Consider the following 20880-nt stretch of genomic DNA (forward strand, 5'->3'; position numbering starts at 1 on the left):
AAGTCTAAAAAAATATTTGTCAAAATGTTTATAGTAGGAAGTTCCCTCTGAGGTCTGGCAGAACAGAGTATAAACAAATAAGACAGATCTATCCCACAAGAAACCTTTGGAGACAAATCTCATTATATTAAAAATATGTCTTCCAGATATACTGTCAATGGAAGTTTAAAAACTTTTTAAATCAATCAATTATGGACAGCAACTACAACATTTATTTTCTGAAATACTGAAATAATCCAAACTCCCAATCCTTATAAGTAAGGGCATAAATTATATATATTGAATTTTTATTTGGGAGACATTTAACACTTGTATTACTCAAACACCTCATATAAAGAATGTGATACACCTCATATAAAGAATGTGATTTCATATTAATGGCTCTGTTTGTTTAGGACATTTCTGAAATAAAATTCCTTCATGTGAAGAAAAAGCATTTTGAATCTCTCTCTCTCTCTCTCTCATTTTCTCCCCGTCCCTCCTTCTCTGACTTTCTGAAAACAATAAATTCAATTGATATTATTTTTTACAGACAGCCGTACTCATATTTATATATATTCATAGCATAAAGTATTGTGCACTTCAGTTCAACTACTTCTGAGACAAACATTTTATTGAATGAAATGAATTAACATATTTACAGAAAGAGAATGTAAAAGCTGTTTTGAAATTTTAAGGATACCCCTTCAGCACTCATTACAATTCTTTTTCTTCATGATCTGAATCTGTCTCCCATATTATGAAATGAATCATTATTAAATGAATAATTAGTTCTACTATCTGCAGTAGAAAGAACTGTTATTAAATCATTAAACTCAGAGAAAAAGTAAAAGTGTACAGAGAAGCTCACACTGGAATCTCTGGATAACTACTACCAGCTCTATTTTTAATTTCTTTCCTGTATTATTTCCAAAGCAAAGTATACTCATTATATTCAGGGAAAAATACTGTAATGTATTGATTGCATGGGGCAGCTTTCTTATTTTTATCAATGTAATTGTTGAGTTCTGTATTCTACAGTACGCAGTATACCTTATATCCATGGACCCTCCTTGATACCTATTGGTATCATCAAGTATGTAAAAAATGCATGTGGGCAATAAAGCAAAAATAGGGCGGTAAAAATAATATGGTGTTCACTTTTGTTTTTTTGAAAGCAAGAGTATTCTTAACAATTGCTTGCTTGCTGTTGGCTCATGGAACTAGAGAATGTATATTAGAATCTTAGTCCTCAGAAAATTATTTCCTTTAGCTACTATTTGTCTAAGAAGTGATAAACCATATAATTTACAAGAAGAAAACTACTGAATCCTTCAGAAAACACAACCTGGCAGTCTGTCTTCAAAGCAAAATGATGAAGTGGCCGGAGTGTGATGGGGAAAGCGGTCTTCAGGAACATCAGGTAAGAGAATCCAGCTGTGCCTGGATGGTCTCTAGCTATTTACAAAGACAAGAAAAAGAGAGAGAGAGCTGGTAAAGAAAGAGAAATGCATAGGAAGTGCTGTTTAGAAACATGCAAATAGAAGGGAAAGGATGGCATTGGCAATTATGCGTATTAAATCCATTCACAGCAATAAATACACCACTTAAATTTTTTTCTTTTTTAGTGACAATATTAGAATTAGTGCTTGCTAAATTTTCAAATTTGTAAAGGAGGGTGTCTAAATACTACTGTTTTACGTACACCCAACTGTATCATTTTAAATGCTCATTATATGACTTTTAAAGGTGTGTGTGTCTGGGGGAATTTCCTAGATTACAAAATCAGTATTTGAAAGAATCATCAAAAATACTCAAAGATAAATCTTTAAGGCCTGGCATCTTCCTTTTCTTTTGTACCCAGAAATTAAAATATTTAACATTACTTTATATCTAATGTGCCAGTGTGGCTAGGTACCACATAAGTCATTACATATTGTTTACAGCAATACTCCTATTGCTTTAATTAAAACCATTTCCATTTTCTTCCTGATTTAGTTTGTCAGATGCTCATCTCAGCAATGCTTCCTACTGTGAAACATAAGGTGTTTACAAGTCAAGTTTAAAGAACTTAGTTCCATAATAGGGAATTTAAAAATAAAAATTCATAAAATGAAGGAAACATTGGGGAAAAACCCACTTCTTAGGAATTATTTTTAAAATACTTACCTTGTTATAGAAATCAAACAACTCCTTGTGATTGAATTCCACAAGAACTTTCTCCAGATTCTATAAGAAAGAAAAAGAAAAAAGAATTTAGTTGTATACAATTTATAGTTTTTTTCTATCCAGCTAGACCCCAAATATGCCATCTTATTCTGAGTAGGTTTAAAAGAAATACAATATAAATGTTACTTGCTCTACTTAACATCATTGTTCCTAGAACTCACAAACGCACTTAATAACACTCCACATTAGCAAAAGGTTTCAACTCTATAGGGACATCTGTTCTTTAGTTGACTCTGCAAAGTTTAATAAAATAGATGCCAGCAAGAGAACAATTTCATTATCTATTTTTTCAAGACAGAGATAATACATGAGATTATATTTCATCTTTCTCAGCAGTCCATTTGAAATCTGGTAAATGCCATTACATAAAGACACCGGGGGTGGCATATCTGATTGGATCCATCCAGCCATTAATGCCTCACATCAGCACTGCTGCTGTCTCTAAGCATCTAACAGTTATGATCTTAACATGCTGAGATTGCTACCTTTTTCAATGTACAGACTCAGCAAAAGTTAACAATTAACACAACAGCTTCAAAGCTGGGACTTAAACATGCTCCTTCCTTTTAACCCACAATAACTTAGAGAAGATCTCAAGAATAAGGGAGGAGGCAGCCGATCAATGACTCTCTCATCATAGATGTTTCTATCGCTCTCCCTATCCCTGAAATCAATAAAAACATATTAAAAATTCTAAAAAATAATAAGGGAAAATATAGAAGTGGTTTTAAGTGTTTCATGTCTATATGTAAAGAGATTATCTTTAGAATTTGAGAATCTATGTTTATCCATGGAGTGGCCAAGAGCAGTTGTTCTTTAGGAAGGTAGCAATGGAACCTAAGGTAAGGCTAAAAACGGAAGGGAAGCTGGCCTGCTCCCTACATTGCCATGTTCTGGCATTAAACCCCAAAGAGTCCAAAATTTTAAATTCAAATCTGGCCTTCCAGGACATTATTAAGGTATCTTATCCAGAAAGGAGTAAGATCAATTTTATTTAACAGGTTGGTAGCTTTATTTATGATTCTAAATTTAGACATATAGTCCATGGCTCCATTTTTACTCTTGCTTCAGGCCTAAAAATATTAGGAATGGGTCTGATCAAAAACTTTTCCATTTTAAGGAGGAAAATACTCCTAGCTTTCCTTCTTTTTTTTTTTTGATTTGTGGATATTGTACCAACCTTTCATCCTTGAGAATATAATTAGAAAGTCACAAATTTGCTTAGCAAACCAGAATCAACTCTCTAACTTTATTGTTTACTCCTCCAAAAATGTTTGGAAGGGTCTATCCATTCAGAAAGCATGTTTTCAAACAACTTCTTTTCAATTTACTGTCAGGACACAAAGCAATGGTAGTCTAGACCCAACAAAGATGTAAAAAAAAGCATTATGTTTAATGAGAGTTCAATTGCTCGTATTTAAGGGGTGCTTCTCTTTGGGTTGTCCAGCTCTACATATATCTTCCAACACTTTATATAGCCCTGGACTTTCAAATAACAAAGATCAGGGCTGAACCTGTAGGTTAAAGGAAGAAGAGGAGTAAATACATTGGAATCCAAACCCTCCACATCTCAGCTATCAGTAGCAACTCTAACAACAGGCTTTCTGGAGGAAGATGTAGAAAATCCTGGCTGAAGTCATTTTATAGGCTGAATTTGACAATGGATTTAATTATTCACTTACTTCCTGTCTATCACGGTCATTAGATCAGGGGTCCTCAAACTACGGCCCGCGGGCCACATGCAAATACAAATATTGTATTTGTTCCCATTTTGTTTTTTTACTTCAAAATAAGATATGTGCAGTGTGCATAGGAATTTGTTCATAGTTATTTTTCAAACTATAGTCCGGCCCTCCAACGGTCTGAGGGACAGTGAACTGGCCCCCTGTTTAAAAAGTTTGAGGACCCCTGCATTAGATAATGAGACTTAATTAGTTGGTCCTACCCTGCCTCCCCACCCCAAAAGAGTCAGAAAGATAGTCTGGATAATAAGATGCAGCCTATCCTATATAATAAAAGGCTAATATGCAAATCGACCGAACAGCAGAACGACTGGTCAGTATGACGCGCACTGACCACCAGGGGGCAGACGCTTAATACAGGAGCTGTCCCCTGGTGGTCAGTGCACTCCCACAGGGGGAGCACCGCTCATCCAGAAGCCAGGCTCACGGCTGGTGAGCACAGCGGCAGTGGTAGGAGCCTCTCCTGCCTCCGCGACAGCACTAAGGATCTCCAACTGCTGGCTTCTGCGGGGAGCAGGCCTAAGCCATCAGTCGGACATCCCCCAAGGGCTCCTGGAATGTGAGAGGGTGCAGGCCAGGCAGAGGGACTCCCCCCCCCTTGCCGAGTGCACGAATTTCATGCACCAGGCCTGTAGTTATATAATACTAACTAAGAGAAATATCTTAGTGGCATAAAACTCCAGTTGCAAGTTATCAAATGTATCAACAATTTGTCAATCATATAGCAAAACTACTTTAAACTAAAACTAAACAACTCAAATCTTACTTGGTGAAACCAATTAAATACAAATATTTTAATATATGTGTATATAACATATATATCTAGATATATGTACACACACACCTTTAGATAGTACGGTACTTCACTTTTTTAAAAAAATATATATATTTTTTGTAATATATTTTTATTGATTTTAGAGAGGAAGGGAGAGGGAGAGAGATAGAAACCTCAATGATGAGAGAGAATCACTGATTGGCTGGCTCCTGCAGGTCCCACACTGAAGATCGAGCCCGCAACCCAGGCACGTGCCCTGACCAGGAATTGAACCATGACGCTCAACCACTGAGCTATGCCGGCTGGGCGATACTTCACTTTTTTACATAGTCAAGTGTTTAGGAAAAAAGTATACAAGAACATTACATCCTCATTCTTCCAGTAACCAGGTACAAAGGATATGTTCATACAAGGAAAACTGCATTTTAAGTAAAAACATGTTAAAGTAAGAGCAGAGAGTTTATATTATCTTCCAACGGAATATAATGACTAGATAATTAATAAAAAGTATTTCTGGAAGGACTTTTTGTTGCTTGTTTATTTAACAGAAGTATCAGTAGATACTGCTATAATTTACCCTAACTCATTAAAAACTCACTAGATTTGTGTTTTTTTTTTAAAAAAAGAAGTAATTTCATAATATCTAACTAGGCCAAGATATTGTTACACATACCCCCCATATAAATGAATATTTTTTTAAACATAAAAGTAAAGTAAATAAATAAGATAGTTTTGTTTTATTTCGCTTTGTTGTTGCTATTGTCTTATTGGAGGTAAAGAGGGTGGTTGATTTGTACTGAGTCATCCACACAATTGCACGGTCCCTCTTGAGACAAAAGTAAGATGGAAGCCACTGCTAATGATACCTGCTCATGTGAGAATAAAGAAGGGTAACATTTTTTCAGTCTCCTTGGTTCGACACAATCTTCCTTGATCTAACTTTCTAGTTTTATTTCCCACAAGACCCTCCAAAAACTCTTATTCCAACCAAACTGGTGTACTCACTATCTCCCACATATCCCACACTTTCTTCCCTGTTTTTGCTCATGTGGTCTCCTACTTTCAGATGAACTGTGGTTCTAAATAGGTAATGTAAAACAAAAAACTAAAAGAAAGTATAAGTGAATATCTCCATTACCTTGGGGTATATAAAGACTCCTTTAAAAAGACATGAAAATATACTAAGTATGTAATCTTTAGTAGCATGTAAGCTGTTAGTAAATAATATACTAACTATAAAGAAAATGATTAATAAGTTAGAATACATTAGATTTCATCAAAACACATCATCAAAAGAGTCAAAAGGTTAGCCACAAAGACTCACATCTAGAATATATAAAAATCCCTACAAATCAATAAAAGAGACAAAACTCAGTTTAAAAATGGACAAGAATATATGTAAAATCATTATATTATACATCAAAAACTAACACAATGTTATGTCAATTATATCTCAAATTTTTAAAAAGCACCTGGGTGGTAGTGTTTGGCTTGGAAGAAGGAAGAAACTATGAGAAGATTCTTATGATGCCAAATAGATTGTTCAAAGGGACTCCACTCTAGCGAACGTGAATGATTTGGAGGCCTGGCTGGTGGTGGAATGCAAGAGGTGGAGGAATTAATACTGAGGAACCCAGCCCTTCTCCTGGTAGACTTCCTGGCAGTTTCCCCAGCTGAGAAAGGTGTCCAAGAATGCCCAAGAATGCCCTGGATTGACAGATATTCTCTGGTTAAAGAAAAAAAGACAAGAGACTTGAACAGACACTTCACAGAGGAGGATGTCCAAAATAGCCAAAAACATACAAAAATATATTAGAAACCATACTGCTGGGAGGGATGGAAATTTGTATAACCATTCTGGAAACTTGTTTGGCAATATTTACTAAAGTTGAATATATGCACAACATATGACCCAGAAATTCACTCCTAAGTAGAATACTGCACTCAACAGAATTGTACCCATTTGGATACCAGGAGATTGGTACAAGAATATTGATAGTACCATTATTCAAAAGAACCAAAGAACAGAAGTAACCAAAATTTCTTTCAACAGAAGACTATATAAAAAATTGTAGTATAGTAATACAGTGAAATATTACACAGACATTAAAATAAACTACAGCTAAATACAACACCTTGTATGACTCTCACAAACATAATGTTAGAGACAGGAACTGAAGAACACATACCGATTGATTTCATTTTTATAAAGTTTAAAAACAACAACAACAAAAAGTTTTAGAGAAAAATACTTAGGTGTTAAAACTACAGAGTAAAGCAACCAAGATACTATTAGAATAATACTTCCTCTGCGAATGTAAGGCCAGCTGTGATAGAGAAGTGTGAAAACTTCAGATGTGGTTTAGAGGTAGAAGAGATAGCACTTAGTGACAGACTTGAGTTGGGGCAGAGGAGTTGAAGGAATAGAAAAAGCCAAGAATGACTCTCAGGTTTCTGGCAAGAGAAACTGGATAGATGTAACTAAGATAGGAAACTCTAGAAGAGAAGATTTGAAGGGGGGAATCAAAAGTGCAGCTTCAGACGTAATTAGCTTGATGTCTGTGAGATTTCCCTGAAAACATGTGAAGTAATTCTGGAAAGCCAGAAAAGAGGTTTAGGTAAGAGATAAACATCTGAGAGTTACTGATATATTGATATTTAAAATTATAAGAGTGGATGACATTGCCTTAGAAAAGAATGCAGAATGAGAAGGAAAGGTAACCTGGGGCTGAACCCTCTTTAGGAATGCCACTATTTAGGGTAAGTAGGTGTTCCACAAAGGATGAGTATCACTAGACTAGCACATGTTTTCTATGTGGTATGTGGTAATATATGGTGGGCATTAATTACATGGATCAAGGTAATTTAGTATGTTAGTATACAGGCAATAAAACTGGTGGCTTATTTTTAAATATGCCTTCAGTCTTCCATATTCCAGTAAAACCCATTATAATCACTAATATTGTTAACTAAACATACACAGACTAGAAGATTTACTCTCTTTCTTCTGCCTTATACATATAAGATTACAACTCAGAACCTATTTAGTAAATTAATTACTTAAATTGTCTAAGCTGGTGTCATGCATTAATAATAATACCAAACTTAAACTTCTGCACCCTATCTGAAAACACTGCAAAGTAAAAATGAAAGTGCAAAGATTAACATCCTGCCAATTTCTTAAAAGAGAAGATGTATTGTTCACCCATTCCTTTTCATCTTTAATTTGTAATACTGTCTACAAGTACCTGGATAATGTTGCACACAGCCATTAGCAAAATTTCCATGGAAACAATCTAGTGAGGTCTTCAGAGGGGTCTAACTTGATGAAAGCTGACAGTAAAAATGTCGTTTGCTTTCCCATTAGTTAGGAATTAGGAACACATACACATTTTCCAAGAGAGAAATGTATTAGCCTCTCCATAAATTATCTAAGCAGAAATAGCCTCTAAATAATACCAATATAAACCAGATAAGAATTAAACCAAATTTACATTGCTTAGCTTTTAAACTTAAATTGGATATCAGAATTAGAAATGATACAATTATCTTTTCACCTAGAAAATTATGAGTGGAGGATACTAGTAAAAGAAAAACAACTACTACCTTATAAGTAGGAAGTGAATGAAATAAAAGATCTCCCTGAGGATTTTCTACTGTGAAAAAAAATTATGTAAAACTGTGCATGAAATACAGTCACTAAATGTGTAATCAGAAGTATCTATTTCAGCTGTTAAAACGTTTAACCCGTTATCTGTATATGCCCTTATCATTCTGGCTAAAATATTACTTTGTTTTTGTATAGACAATACAATGTGTTTGGCAGTCATATCATCACTACTTTCTGTCCTCTTAAAAATTACAACGTTCTATGCATGAGCAGATCACAAACTTGGAGCCAATACAAATACACTTCATATAGTACTCATTAACTGTAATTTATTCTGTGTATGCTGATATGTCATTATGATTTTCAGCTTTGGCATTGAAATATTTAGCTATGGTTGCTGAATATAATCAGCAAGATAAGAGGTTTTGATATGATTACATGAAGCTCCTTATATATAGTAAGAAATTATGCTAAGGATAGCACTGAGAACTATGAAATGGAGCTTTTTTCTGTAATAAATATTATAGGTGATGCTATCTTTTTTGGAAATTATACTTTATTCTAATTATAAGTACTTATCTGATTACTGAAGCATTATCATTACAGATTTAGAATAGCTGCATTACTTAACTTTTCAAAATGTGTATTAGTATCTTAGCTGAGGAATTCCAGGTAAACTACAGATACCAAACTGAAATCATATTATGTTTTCAGTATATAGTTTTAAAGACTATGAGCTCAATGCCATTTGTTCATCAAATCACTTTATTGTCTTCATACACATAAATTTGGATGATGTGTGTGTACTTTCAAGAGCTACAGTGTATTTTTCATCCTAAATTAAATAACCTAATATAATTTGCAGTGTTAATAAAAGGTAATTAAAAACATATGTTGATTTAATTTTTTTCTATTTTGTGCTGTCATGTCAGTGTTCAAGGAAAAGAGGACCAATATGTGCACCTAAATGAGTATTAATTTCAATTTAGTTACAATTTACATCTCTTCTAAGTTAACTGAAAGCTCTGCTTCTGCAAAATAAAAAGAGTAAGTTCAGCATTTGCTTCATGTTATGAAGGGTACTGAACTTACCACATAGGGCAGTGATGGCGAACCTATGACACACGTGTCAGAGGTGACACGAGAACTCATTTTTTTTATTGATTTTTCTTTGTTAAATGGTATTTAAATATATAAAATAAATATAAAAAATATAAGTCTTTGTTTTACTATGGTTGCAAATATCAAAAAATTTCTATATGTGACACGGCACCAGAGTTAAGTTAGGGTTTTTCAAAATACTGACATGCTGAGCTCAAAAGGTTCGCCATCACTGACATAGGGGGACACCTGAAAATCCACTGTTAACTTTAACATAATAATGGGACACCCCCTATCTTACCCTCAACATATGGGCCCAAAGTCTGAAAAACAGGCAAACACGATAACTCATTTAATTATAGGGTCAATAAAGGCAGAAACTGTTTAGAAGAAATTATTAACTGTAATTATGTTGTCCCATTATAGATTTTTAACTTGTAATGGTGACAGATGAAGACTGAGCTCATTTTTCCATCCAAATTAATTTCCTGCTAACCTAATTACTAGATTACGATTTGCAAAATCCTCTTGGAATCATCAAATGAACTAACAATGCATATTCTAAAAACCGAAATGGTTCTAAACACGTTGATATTTTTTATAATCCTGAGTATATCAGGCGCTCATAAATAAGGGTTTCATTTTACATTTGATATGGAGTGTTTAGGGAATATTACTATGAATTCAACACAAATAGAATTATTGGCAGATAGTTCAGTCTGCACTTGAGTAAATGGTGGAGCATAGGTTTTATTTTTAATTTTGGGAAAATAATAAGATTGGAGAATTTAACTTATAATTTTTAAAACATATTCATGGAAATACTGATTTACCACACAGCTCACCCATTTTAAGTAAATAATTCAACAGTTTTTGGTATATTCATAGAATTGTGCAACTATCACTACAATTAATTTTAGAGCATTTTCATCACCCAAAAAAAGAAACCCCATACCCGTTAGCTATCATCTACCAACACTCCTAACTATCCTTGCCTCCCCACTCCACTCCTTGCCATTCTAGGCAACCAGCAATATACTTGCTGTGCCTATAAATTTGTCTCTTCTAGAAACAATATAAATTTTAAATAGATCCCTGATGCATCCCCATTATTTAAGAAACGAGCTATAAAAAAGTGGAGCTCTGAAAACACAAAAACTGAGGAATGCCTTGAGAGGTAGGATAAAAACTAGAAATGTGCTATAATGGACCCTAAGGAAAGACAGAGTTTTAAATAGGAAAGGGTGATTCAAGTGTCAAAGGCTCCCAAGAATCAACTGAGAAAAGGACTAATATATTTTAGATTCAATGACAAGGAGAATGTTACTGACACTGGCAGAAGTATTTTTGGTAGAATGGTGAGGAGAAGCCAACTCCAGTTGATTAGAGGGGTGAATATAAAGTGAGGAAGTCAAATGAATGTAGACCAGGATTGGTAAACTATAGTCCACAGGCCAATTCTGGCTAGCTGTCAGCTTTTGTAAATAAAGGTTCATTGGAACCACAGACACAGTCATTGGTTTGTATATTCATTGTCTACTAGAGGCCTGGTGCACGAAATTCGTGCATGGGTAGGGTCCCTAGGCCTGCCTGTCCAGCGATCAGGACCTATCGGGGCCTTCCGGCTGCCAGCTGGGGCCTTCCTTCTGGCTGCCGGCTGGGGCCTCCCTTCCCCCGCTGCTGGCTGGGGCCTTCCTTCGTTCCGTGCCGCCTCCTGGTGGTCAGCGCACATCATAGCAAGCAACAGAACTCCCGGTCTCCCGGTCGAACTCCCGCAGGGACACTTCGCATATTAGCCTTTTATGTATATAGATAGATAGCTGCTTTCCTGTTACCACAGCAGTGTCATATTGCCTGCAAGCTTAAAATAGTTACTATTTGCCCCTTCGCAGAAAAATGTTTGCCAACCCCTACTGTAGACAAATGTCTTAAATTATTAGTTCTATTTACCAAAGTGACCTAATAAACAACAATATTCCACATTATGTTCACTACTGCCAGTTAAAAAAGACCTGTTTACATGTAAGTGGAAGTAAGTAAAATCAGCTGTGTTGCATACAGCATAATTACTCATCTCAAGATTGAAATTCCAGGCCCTCTTCACTACCATCTGATGCACTCTTATTTTATAGGAAAGGCTGGTGACAGCTATTGAGGCTTAGATCATATTTTTGCAATAAACAGGATACATCACTTAGCAGCTCTTATTTATATAATTTTTCAAACATTAGTAAAGTCTTACATCATGCAAATCTCCTTAAGAGAACACAAATGTGATTTAAAAATTGATATTAAAACATAAATTTTGTCTCAAGCTTTATCTCTTTTCTAAAGTTTATTAATAATAAGTGCTTTTTTAAAGGATTAGTCCCAACTATTTTATTTTAATCGGTTATGTATTCATATAAAGTTCATAAAAATTTTTTGTCATTTTTAAAACTACAGTTTATCAATGTTAAGAAGAAGCCAAAGGTTTGAGTGAGAAACATTAAAACTGGACTGTTCAGCTTTTGCTTGTTATATGAGGTCTTTCCCTGGAATGACACATAAGGTAATAAAGCTACACAATTTAATTTAATATTTTGTATCTGTTGGTGATTAGAGAAGTTAAGTACCTTTCTAGTCTAATCATTAATATTAATGAGCTTTGTGACCTATGCCAATTTAATTAAACAAATCTTTAAATAACCTATTAAGAAGTTCTCAATATTTTGAACTTGAAATTATGTTATACAATTATTTTATAGTGCTGAAAAATACATAAGGGTTTCAAAGGCATTTCCTATCCTGAAAATGGGAAAAAATGATGGAATGGTGAGAACATCTATTAAACATCACTTTTTTATTACAGTTCACATTGGGCTTTGAAATCATAGATTCATAGATTAGGGAATTAAGACAGGTTATTCCATAGTTGAAGGAAATACAGTATGAGAACAAGTTAAACCTATTTAACCTCAAAGTGATTATAAGTAACTTTTACTTTCAAGTCAGATCTGAGTTAACAAATATAAAAATTATAAGGTTGGTGGAATCTACCCAAATAGTTGTGAAAAGTTACTCAGTTATGTCATAAAGTTGGAAAAAGTCAATAATATTTTAAAAAATGGAATGTTTGTGTGAAGCAATGTTAATTAAGGTGGGATTAAGTCATGATTTATGGGTTTCTCTTTGAGACATTTATAAAGAGACTGGGTTAAAAAAAAGTTTGCAGAAACTTGTAGAAGTAGCCACAGACTATGTTGCAAATCAGAACTCTTCCAAATAGACAGCCTCCTCTTAGATGGAACAGACTTATTTAAACCAGAATTATTGGTAACATGGTATCTTAGGAGTAATGCCATATTACTACTGATCAATGTCTCAGTTTGGTGTTGGTTTGGAATTTTGACCTAGTTCATGCAGAGGGCTTATGTTTATGTAGCAAGAACTAGATTTGAGCTAGGTAGTAAAGTACTGAGCAGGACTGTTAATACATCCTTTCATTTGGGAATGCTTACCAAATGATCACAGAAAGAAGCAGCATCCCTTCCCCTTCCCTTCTACTCCCATGCCATCACCTCGTCTAAAGACTTATTTCTCAAAAATTGGAATGTTTAATTTCCTTAAATTCCTCTTCCTCAGTCTCACCGTTCTCTAGACCAGTGATGGCGAACCTATGACAAGCTTGTCAGAGGTGACACGCGAACTCATTTTTTTGGTTGATTTTTCTTTGTTAAATGGCATTTAAATATGCAAAATAAATATCAAAAATATAAGTCTTTGTTTTACTATGGTTGCAAATATCAAAAAATTTCTATATGTGACATGGCACCAGAGTTAAGTTAGGGTTTTTCAAAATGCTGACACGCCGAGCTCAAAAGGTTCGCCATCACTGCTCTAGACCATGCTAAATACTGATCCCAACTCAATTTTTAAAGTGTCGCTCTCATTAGGTTGCTCTTCTACTAAAAATAATCAGTATCTCCCCAATTACCAATAATTAAACTTCTATCTCTTATGTCTAGAGGTCAAAGCTTCCATAAGCTGGTCCCAGTCTACCTTTTACTTTTTAATTATATAATATTAAAAACAGTAAAATTATAGGGACTAATATAACAGATATTCATGTAACCCAACACCTAGATATAACTCATAATAACATTCTGCCTTTAAAGAATACAGTTAAAATCTGCCACCACTCATCCTATTTCCTTCACTTTAGTAGAAGGATAAAAGACTTGCTGGAAATCTATAATAATAAAAGCGTAATATGCTAATTAGACCGGACAGCTGAACGACCTTCCGAAGAAGCTGTGGCGGTGGGGGCCGAGGCAGAGGTGGTTAGGGGTGATCGATCAGGCAGGCAGGTGAGTGGTTAAGGGCGATCAGGCAAGCAAGCAGAGGTGGTTAAGGGCAGGTGGTTAAGGGCGATCAGGCAGGCAGTCGAGTAGTTAGGGGTGATCAGGCAGGCAAGCAGGCGAATGGTTAGGAGCCAGGGGTGATCAGGCAGGCAAGCAGGCGAATGGTTAGGAGCCAGCGGTCTCGGATTGCGAGAGGGATGTCTGACTGTGGGATTGGGCCTAAACTGGCAGTTGGACACCCCCTGAGGGGTCCCAAATTGCGAGAGGGTGCAGGCTGGGCTGAGGGGACCCCCCCCCCCATGCACGAATTTCATACACCGGGCCTCTAGTAAAAATATAAAGTAGGAAATCAGAGACAATGAACAAAAGACTTAAAAATGTAAAAATATAATTATTAACTACATTAAGCTTAGAAGAATAATTTTTTAAATGCTACCCATTTATTAATCTTAGACTGGAATCCTATCTAATAATAGACAAACATGGTAATTAACCGTACCTCTGACATGCTTCCCATTGGCTAATCAGGGCGATATGCAAATTAACTGCCAACCAAGATGGCGGCCAGCAGCCAGGCAGCTGAAGCAAACAGGAGGCTTGCTTGCTCCAGTAATGGAGGAAGCCAAGGTTCCCCGCCTGCTGCCGCCCAGCTCTGAGCTGCACTCTAAGAAACAATGTTGTAATTATAGAAGCTAAACAATCCCCAGAAACCTGCTTTCAGCCAGCCGGGCCTCAGAGCTGGAGTTGCAACAGTGTTTCAATTATAGAAGCTAAACAAAGCCCAGATACCTGCTTTCAGCCAGCCCAGGTCTCAGAGCTGGAGCCGAGCCTCAGAGCTAAAGCCGGCTCTCAGCTCCAATGACAGCCATAGAAGGTAAATAAATCCCAGAATAAAAAAAGAAAGAAAAAAAGGAGAGGTTGGGAGCTTCAGTCACCCACCAGCCTGAAAACGGCCCTCAGCCCCTCACCCAGACTGGCCAGGCACCCCAGTGGGGACCCCCACCCTGAAGGGGCTGTGACCAGCTGCAAACAGCCATCATCCCCTCACCCAGGATGGCCAGGCACCCAAGCGGGACCCCCACCCTGATCCGGGACACCCTTCAGGGTAAACCAGCCGGCCCCCACCCATGCACCAGGCCTCTATCCTATATAATAACAGGGTAATATGCAAACTGACCTTAATAGCAGAAGGACTGGGAATGACTGGTCACTATGACACACACTGACCACCAGGGGGCAGACGCTCAATGCAGGAGCTGCGCTCTGGTGGTCAGTGCGCTCCCACATGAAGGAGCTCTGCTCAGCCACAAGCCAGGCTGATGGCTGCCAGTACAGCGGTGGTGGTGGGAGCCTCTCCTGCCTCCTCAGCAGCACTAAGGATGTTCGACTGCAGTTTAGGCCTGCTCCCCGCTGGCAAGTGGACATCCCCTGAGGGCTGCCGGGCTGCCAGAGGGATGTCTGATTGCCATCTTAGGCCCAATCCCCCGGGGAGCGGGCCTAAGCCAGCAGGTGGTCATCCCCTAAGGGGTCCCAGACTGCGAGAGGGCACAGGCGGGGCTGAGGGAGCCCCCTCCTCCCCACCGAGTGCACAAATTTTTGTGCACCGGGCCTCTAGTGTTGAAAATAAGAAAATAACAATGAAATGGCAATTAATAACCTCTTTTACCTTCATTTCAAATTTGTGCTAGAAGCGAAATTAGACCTAGTCTTTGGAGACAGGATTTGAACATTCAGAAATAGGGTAAAGAGTATTTACTAATTTTCCCACCTTCATCCCTTTTTCCTCTAACAAAAGTTAGAGAAGACACAGATCAGAATAAAGCCAATTATCTTCTTTAATAACATACATGTATACATGCCCTGGCAGGGTGGCTCAGTTGGTTGGAGTGTCATCCCATACACCAAAAATTGTGGGTTTGATTCCCAGTCAGGGCACATACCTAAGTTGTGAATTTGATGCCCTGTTGGGGTGTGTACAGGAGGCAATCACTGATGTATCTTTCTCACATCAATGTTTCCCTCCCTCCTTTCCTTTCTAAGAATCAATAATTGAATGGAAAATAAAGCCACATGTATAATGCTGAGAGTGAAAATAAAACTCTCTCCAATGTAATGTTTTAAATAAGCAATAAGCAGATAAACAATTACATACATAGAGTTATGTAAATGTTGTCCAAATAAATTACTTTCTGGAAAGGACCTAACATTACTGCTTGGATATAGCCTAAATATGACTACAATTCTGAAAGCTATTTTCATACTAATATAGATAGTCTGAGAGGCCCTTTATATATATAATGAAGGTCGATTTCAATTGTATCAGAACAGCATGAAAAACCCTGACTTTCAGGAAGAGTGAAATAAAAAAGCCAGTATGCAGAATATTATGTTCTAGGCAGAGAACATGCAGAGGGTTGGGTTCCTTTCCCACATGACATTGCTTCTTATTAAAACAGCAACTCCCAGCTATTTTTAGATGTACTGACTTTTGAAGACAGACCACCAAATAATGCAACTGTTTTATGAAGCAGATAAAATGTCTTTAATAGAATAAGTCTATGAAGTTTATTTTCACTTGTGACTTAACCTAGAGAGTAAGCCTTAATATTTTTATCAGAAATATTTTCACTACTCTTTTGCATAAACATGTGAAAACAAAATGAGATGCCAACTACTCAGAATATAGTCAGTATCAGATTTTCAGGACATGAACTTATTCATGGTAAGCATTACATTTCATTTACATAATATAGATTTCCTTTAAAGAAGTAAATATTATCAAGGCAAAACCTAAAAGAACTGACCAAACATTGCATTTAAATGACACCTATGTTAAAAGGGGCTCAAGACATTTTGCGAAACCTGACAGAAATGGTATCTCTTTCCATCAAGTTCCGAACTAGGAAAAATCCATGCTAAGAAGGGCAATTGAGAAATTAGCAATATGATGCAGGAGTCATGCCCAACAATCATAACGGGGGTTATAATGCTGTGTCTGTTTTGTCAACAGGTGGGCCTCAAAACTACAGGCTTCTATTTTCAAATTAAGCCTTGATTTGTCTGTTACACGGCATTGGAGTTAATGCCCCCATCTTCTGATAAGAGAGAGGACTGAGAATTCTAAAGTGCGATAGTGGAGGTAACAGTAATATTAGATGCTGTGAAATGAATCGTAAAATGACAGAGTGCAGGGATATCCTGACTAGCTGAACTTTCACTAAGCAGTAATTTTTGAAACTATTGAAGGGAATGAACTAGACTATTAAACAGTACTATGGCTGCATATATACATTCAAAATTAGGCCTGAATTACAGTTGAACAAACGTGCAAAGTAAAATCTCTTCCCCCAGCACTATGTCCTGCACTTTAGGATTCACTGAAGGAAAATGTACACCTCTCTGAGAAAGCAGAGCTAGATGGATCCTGTATGGCAAAATGTAGTTGAAGCCTGGAACAGTTAAACTTGATTTAGGGGCCACAATATTAGTTAACAGCTCTGAAGCTCTGGCATTTTAAACGCCAGGGTACAGGTTCACACTCTGGATAAACTCCAGCTTTATCTAACTCTTAATCTTCCCAGGGAGTATGGTTTGCTGCAATTTAAATACATCTTAATGTTTAACATGTTTAAGAAACAAGTCCTTAAAGAGCAAAATAAAACCATTAATTTTTAAAAAATGTATGTGTGAGTGTATAAATAAAAAGTTGCTTACATATTAGTGAAGAACTTCTATAAAACCACAGAAATTTTTAGTTATGACAACCAAATATCTGACCTCATTTGAAGTTTTTTCATTACCAGATTAACTGTTCTATTGCAAAGACTAAAGAGACCATTTCCAAAGCACTGCTTTCAAATTTTATACTTATTTTTAAAAAGGAAACAATGGTGCCTGATAATACAATGTCCATTTTAAATGCAGGATTTAAAAATATTTAACACAGAAATATGGTCAAATATTGTAAAAATGAGCCAAACTATATCAAATTATTTTGAAAATGAGTAACAATGTTAATTTTAAAATTTTCATTTTGCTAGTACCAAATATAAAAAACAAAATACATAGGCATTTATTCCTTAGTTCATTTCAGAGTAAAAGACTTGAAAATGCAGAAGAACAAAGCTAGAGAAATCCTGCTACCTGATATCAAACTATGCTATAAGGCCATAGTAATCAAAACAGCATGGTATTGGCATAAAAACAGACAAAATAGATCAATGGGACAGAATAGAGAGCCCAGAAATAAACCCACACCTTTATGGTCAATTAATATTTGACAAAGAAGGCAAGAACATACAATAGGTAAAGACAGTCTATATTAATAAATGGTATTGAGAAAACTGGACAGCTACTTGGAAAAAAAATGAAACTAGAGCATCTTCTTACACCATACACAACAATAAACTCAAAATGGATTAAAGACTTAAATGTTAAGACTCAAAACCATAAAAATCCTAGAAGAAAACATAGGCAGTAAAATCTCAGACATTTCTCATAGCAATATTTTTTCTGTTGTATTTCCCCAGCAAGAAAAATAAAATAAAAAATAAATAAATAGGACTATATCAAACTTAAAAATGTTTGCAAAGAAAACCATCAAAAATATGGAAAGCAAGCATTACGCTAAGTGAAATAAGTCTGTCAGAGAAAGATAAATATCACATGATCTCACTCATTTGTGGAATATAATGAACAACATAAACTGATGAACAAAAACAGATCCAGAGACAGAGAAACATCGATCAGATGCTCAAACCTCAGAGGGAAGGTAGGGGAGGGTGGAGGTAAGGGGGAGAGATCAACCAAGAGACTTGTATGCATGCATATAAGTATAACCAATGGACGAAGACAACAGAGGATGAGGATGAGGGTGAGGGCAGGATTGAGGGGGTGGGAGGGGCAATGGGGGGATAACCACACATTTGCAATACCTTAACCAATAAAAAAAAGGAAAAAATATGAAAAGGAAACTCACTGAATGAGAACATATTTGTTAATGATACACTCAATAAGGGGTTAATATCCAAAATTTATAAAGAACTTACACACTCAACACCAAAAACAAACAAGCCTATTAGAAAATGGGGAAAGGACATGAATAGACACTTCTCCAAAGAGGGCATACAGATGGCCAACAGACATGAAAAGATACAAATTAAAACCACAATGATGTATCACCGCACACATGTCAGAATGGCTATCATTAATAAATCAACAAACAACAAATGCTGGTGAGGATGTGAAGAAGAAGGGAACCCTTGTGCACTGCTGGGTGGTGCAGCCACTGCAGCATGAATGGACCTGGAGAGTATTATGCTAAGTGAAACAAGCCAGCCAGAGAAAGACAAATACCATATGATTTTACTTACATGTGGAAGCTAATGAATAAAATAAACTAACAAACAAAATACCAACAGACTCATAGGTACAGAAAAAAGACTGACAGCTATCAGAGGGGAGGGGGCTTGGAATGCTGGGTGAGAAAAGCACAGGGATTAAGCAAAATGGAAAAAAAAAACCAAAACCAACAGCTCATAGACACAGATAACCAGTATGGTGATTACCAGAGAGTAAAGGGGGATAAATGGTGATGGAAAGAGACTTGACTTTAGATGGTTAACACACAATACAGTATACAAATGATGTGTTATAGAACTGTACATTTGAAACCTATATAATTTTATTAACCAATGTTACCCCAATAAATTCAATAAATATTTAAAAAGAAAATGTATAGACTAGAATTCGGCAACTAATACTTAGATAATAATCCATTTTATAATAAGTAAAGTTATACATTTTCAAATAATTAACATTGAAAACACTGGCCCTGAGTTCAGTTTTCAACTCTAAGAAAATCAAACCTCAATTGCTAATGATGAAATCCAGGCATTATATCTTACTAGAGGCCTGGTACACAGGATTTGTGCACTGGTGGGGTGGCATGGCCTGCGGGGATAGGCCTGCTGTGGGAGTGCCCCTCATCCTGGTCAGCTGAGCAGCTGTGGACCCGCCCTCTGAGTGGCTGCTCCAGCTGAGGGCCCATCTGTGGGAGCGCACTGACCACCAGGGGGCAGCTCCAGCATTGAGCGTCTGGCCCCTGGTGGCAGTGCGCATCATAGCAACTGGTCGACCAGTCGTTCTGGTTGTTCCACTATTTGGTTGCTGGGCTTTTATTATATAGAACTAGGGGCCCGGTGCACGAAATTCGTGCACTGGGGGGGAGTGTCCCTCAGCCCAGCCTGCCCCCTCTCACATACTGGGAACCCTCAGGCGTTGACCCCCATCACCCTCCAATCGCAGGATCGGCCCCTTGCCCAGGCCTGATGCCTCTGCCAGAGGTGTCAGGCCTGGGCAGGGGACCCCCCTCTCCCCTTGATCACCGGCTCCGCCCTCGCCCAGGCCTGATGCCTTGGTCAGAGGCGTTGACCCCCATCACCCTTCCATCGCTTGATTGGCCCCCCTTGCCCAGGCCTGACGCCTCTGCCAGAGGTGTCAGGCTTGGACAGGGGACCCCCATCTCCCCCCGATCACTGGCTCTGACCCCCGCCCAGGCCTGATGCCTCTGGCCCAGGAATCAGGCCTGGGTAGGGGACCCCTTGCCCCCTCCTATTGCCGGCTCAGCCCCCTGCCCAGGCCTGATGCCTCGGCCAGAGGAGTTGACCCTCATCAGCCTCCGATCGCCGATCACCGGATCGGCCCCTTGCCCAGGCCTGAGACCTCCAGCAGAGGTGTCAGGCCTGGGCAGGGGACTCCCAGCTGCTCACGATTGCTGACTCCGCCCCTGCCCATGCCTAACGCCTCTGGCCGAGGCCTTAGGCCTGGGCAGGGGACCCCCAGCTCCCCGTGGTTGCAGGCTCCACCCCTGCCTAGACCTAACGCCTCTGGCCAAGGCGTTAGGCCTGGGCAGGGGAACCCCAGCTGCCCAGGATCGCTGACTCCGCCCCTGCTCCCTGCGATGGCTGGTTCCGCCCCTGCCCAGGCCTAACCCCTCTGGCCAAGGCGTTAGGTCTGTGTAGGGGACCCCAGCTCCCCACGATTGCAGGCTCCACCCCTGCCCAGGCCTAATGTCTTTGGCCAAGGCTTAGGCCTGGGGAA

General features: G+C 37.9%; 1 protein-coding gene across 1 annotated transcript in view; it reads right to left on the reverse strand.

Annotated features, from left to right (window-relative positions):
• Positions 1–592: 592 nt before the first annotated feature.
• COMMD10 (COMM domain containing 10) overlaps positions 593–20880 on the reverse strand; it is a 139018-nt gene continuing 118730 nt past the window's right edge. The window contains exons 5-6 of the mRNA XM_006081128.3: positions 2149–2208; positions 593–1437 (exon numbers count right to left, since the gene is read on the reverse strand). Of these exons, the coding sequence (XP_006081190.1) occupies positions 1399–1437; positions 2149–2208 (99 nt within the window). The 3' untranslated portion in view covers positions 593–1398. The remainder of the gene's footprint in view (positions 1438–2148; positions 2209–20880) is intronic.

Source organism: Myotis lucifugus, unplaced genomic scaffold (genome assembly GCF_000147115.1).
Source record: "Myotis lucifugus unplaced genomic scaffold, Myoluc2.0 scaffold_0, whole genome shotgun sequence".
Lineage (NCBI taxonomy): Eukaryota > Metazoa > Chordata > Mammalia > Chiroptera > Vespertilionidae > Myotis > Myotis lucifugus.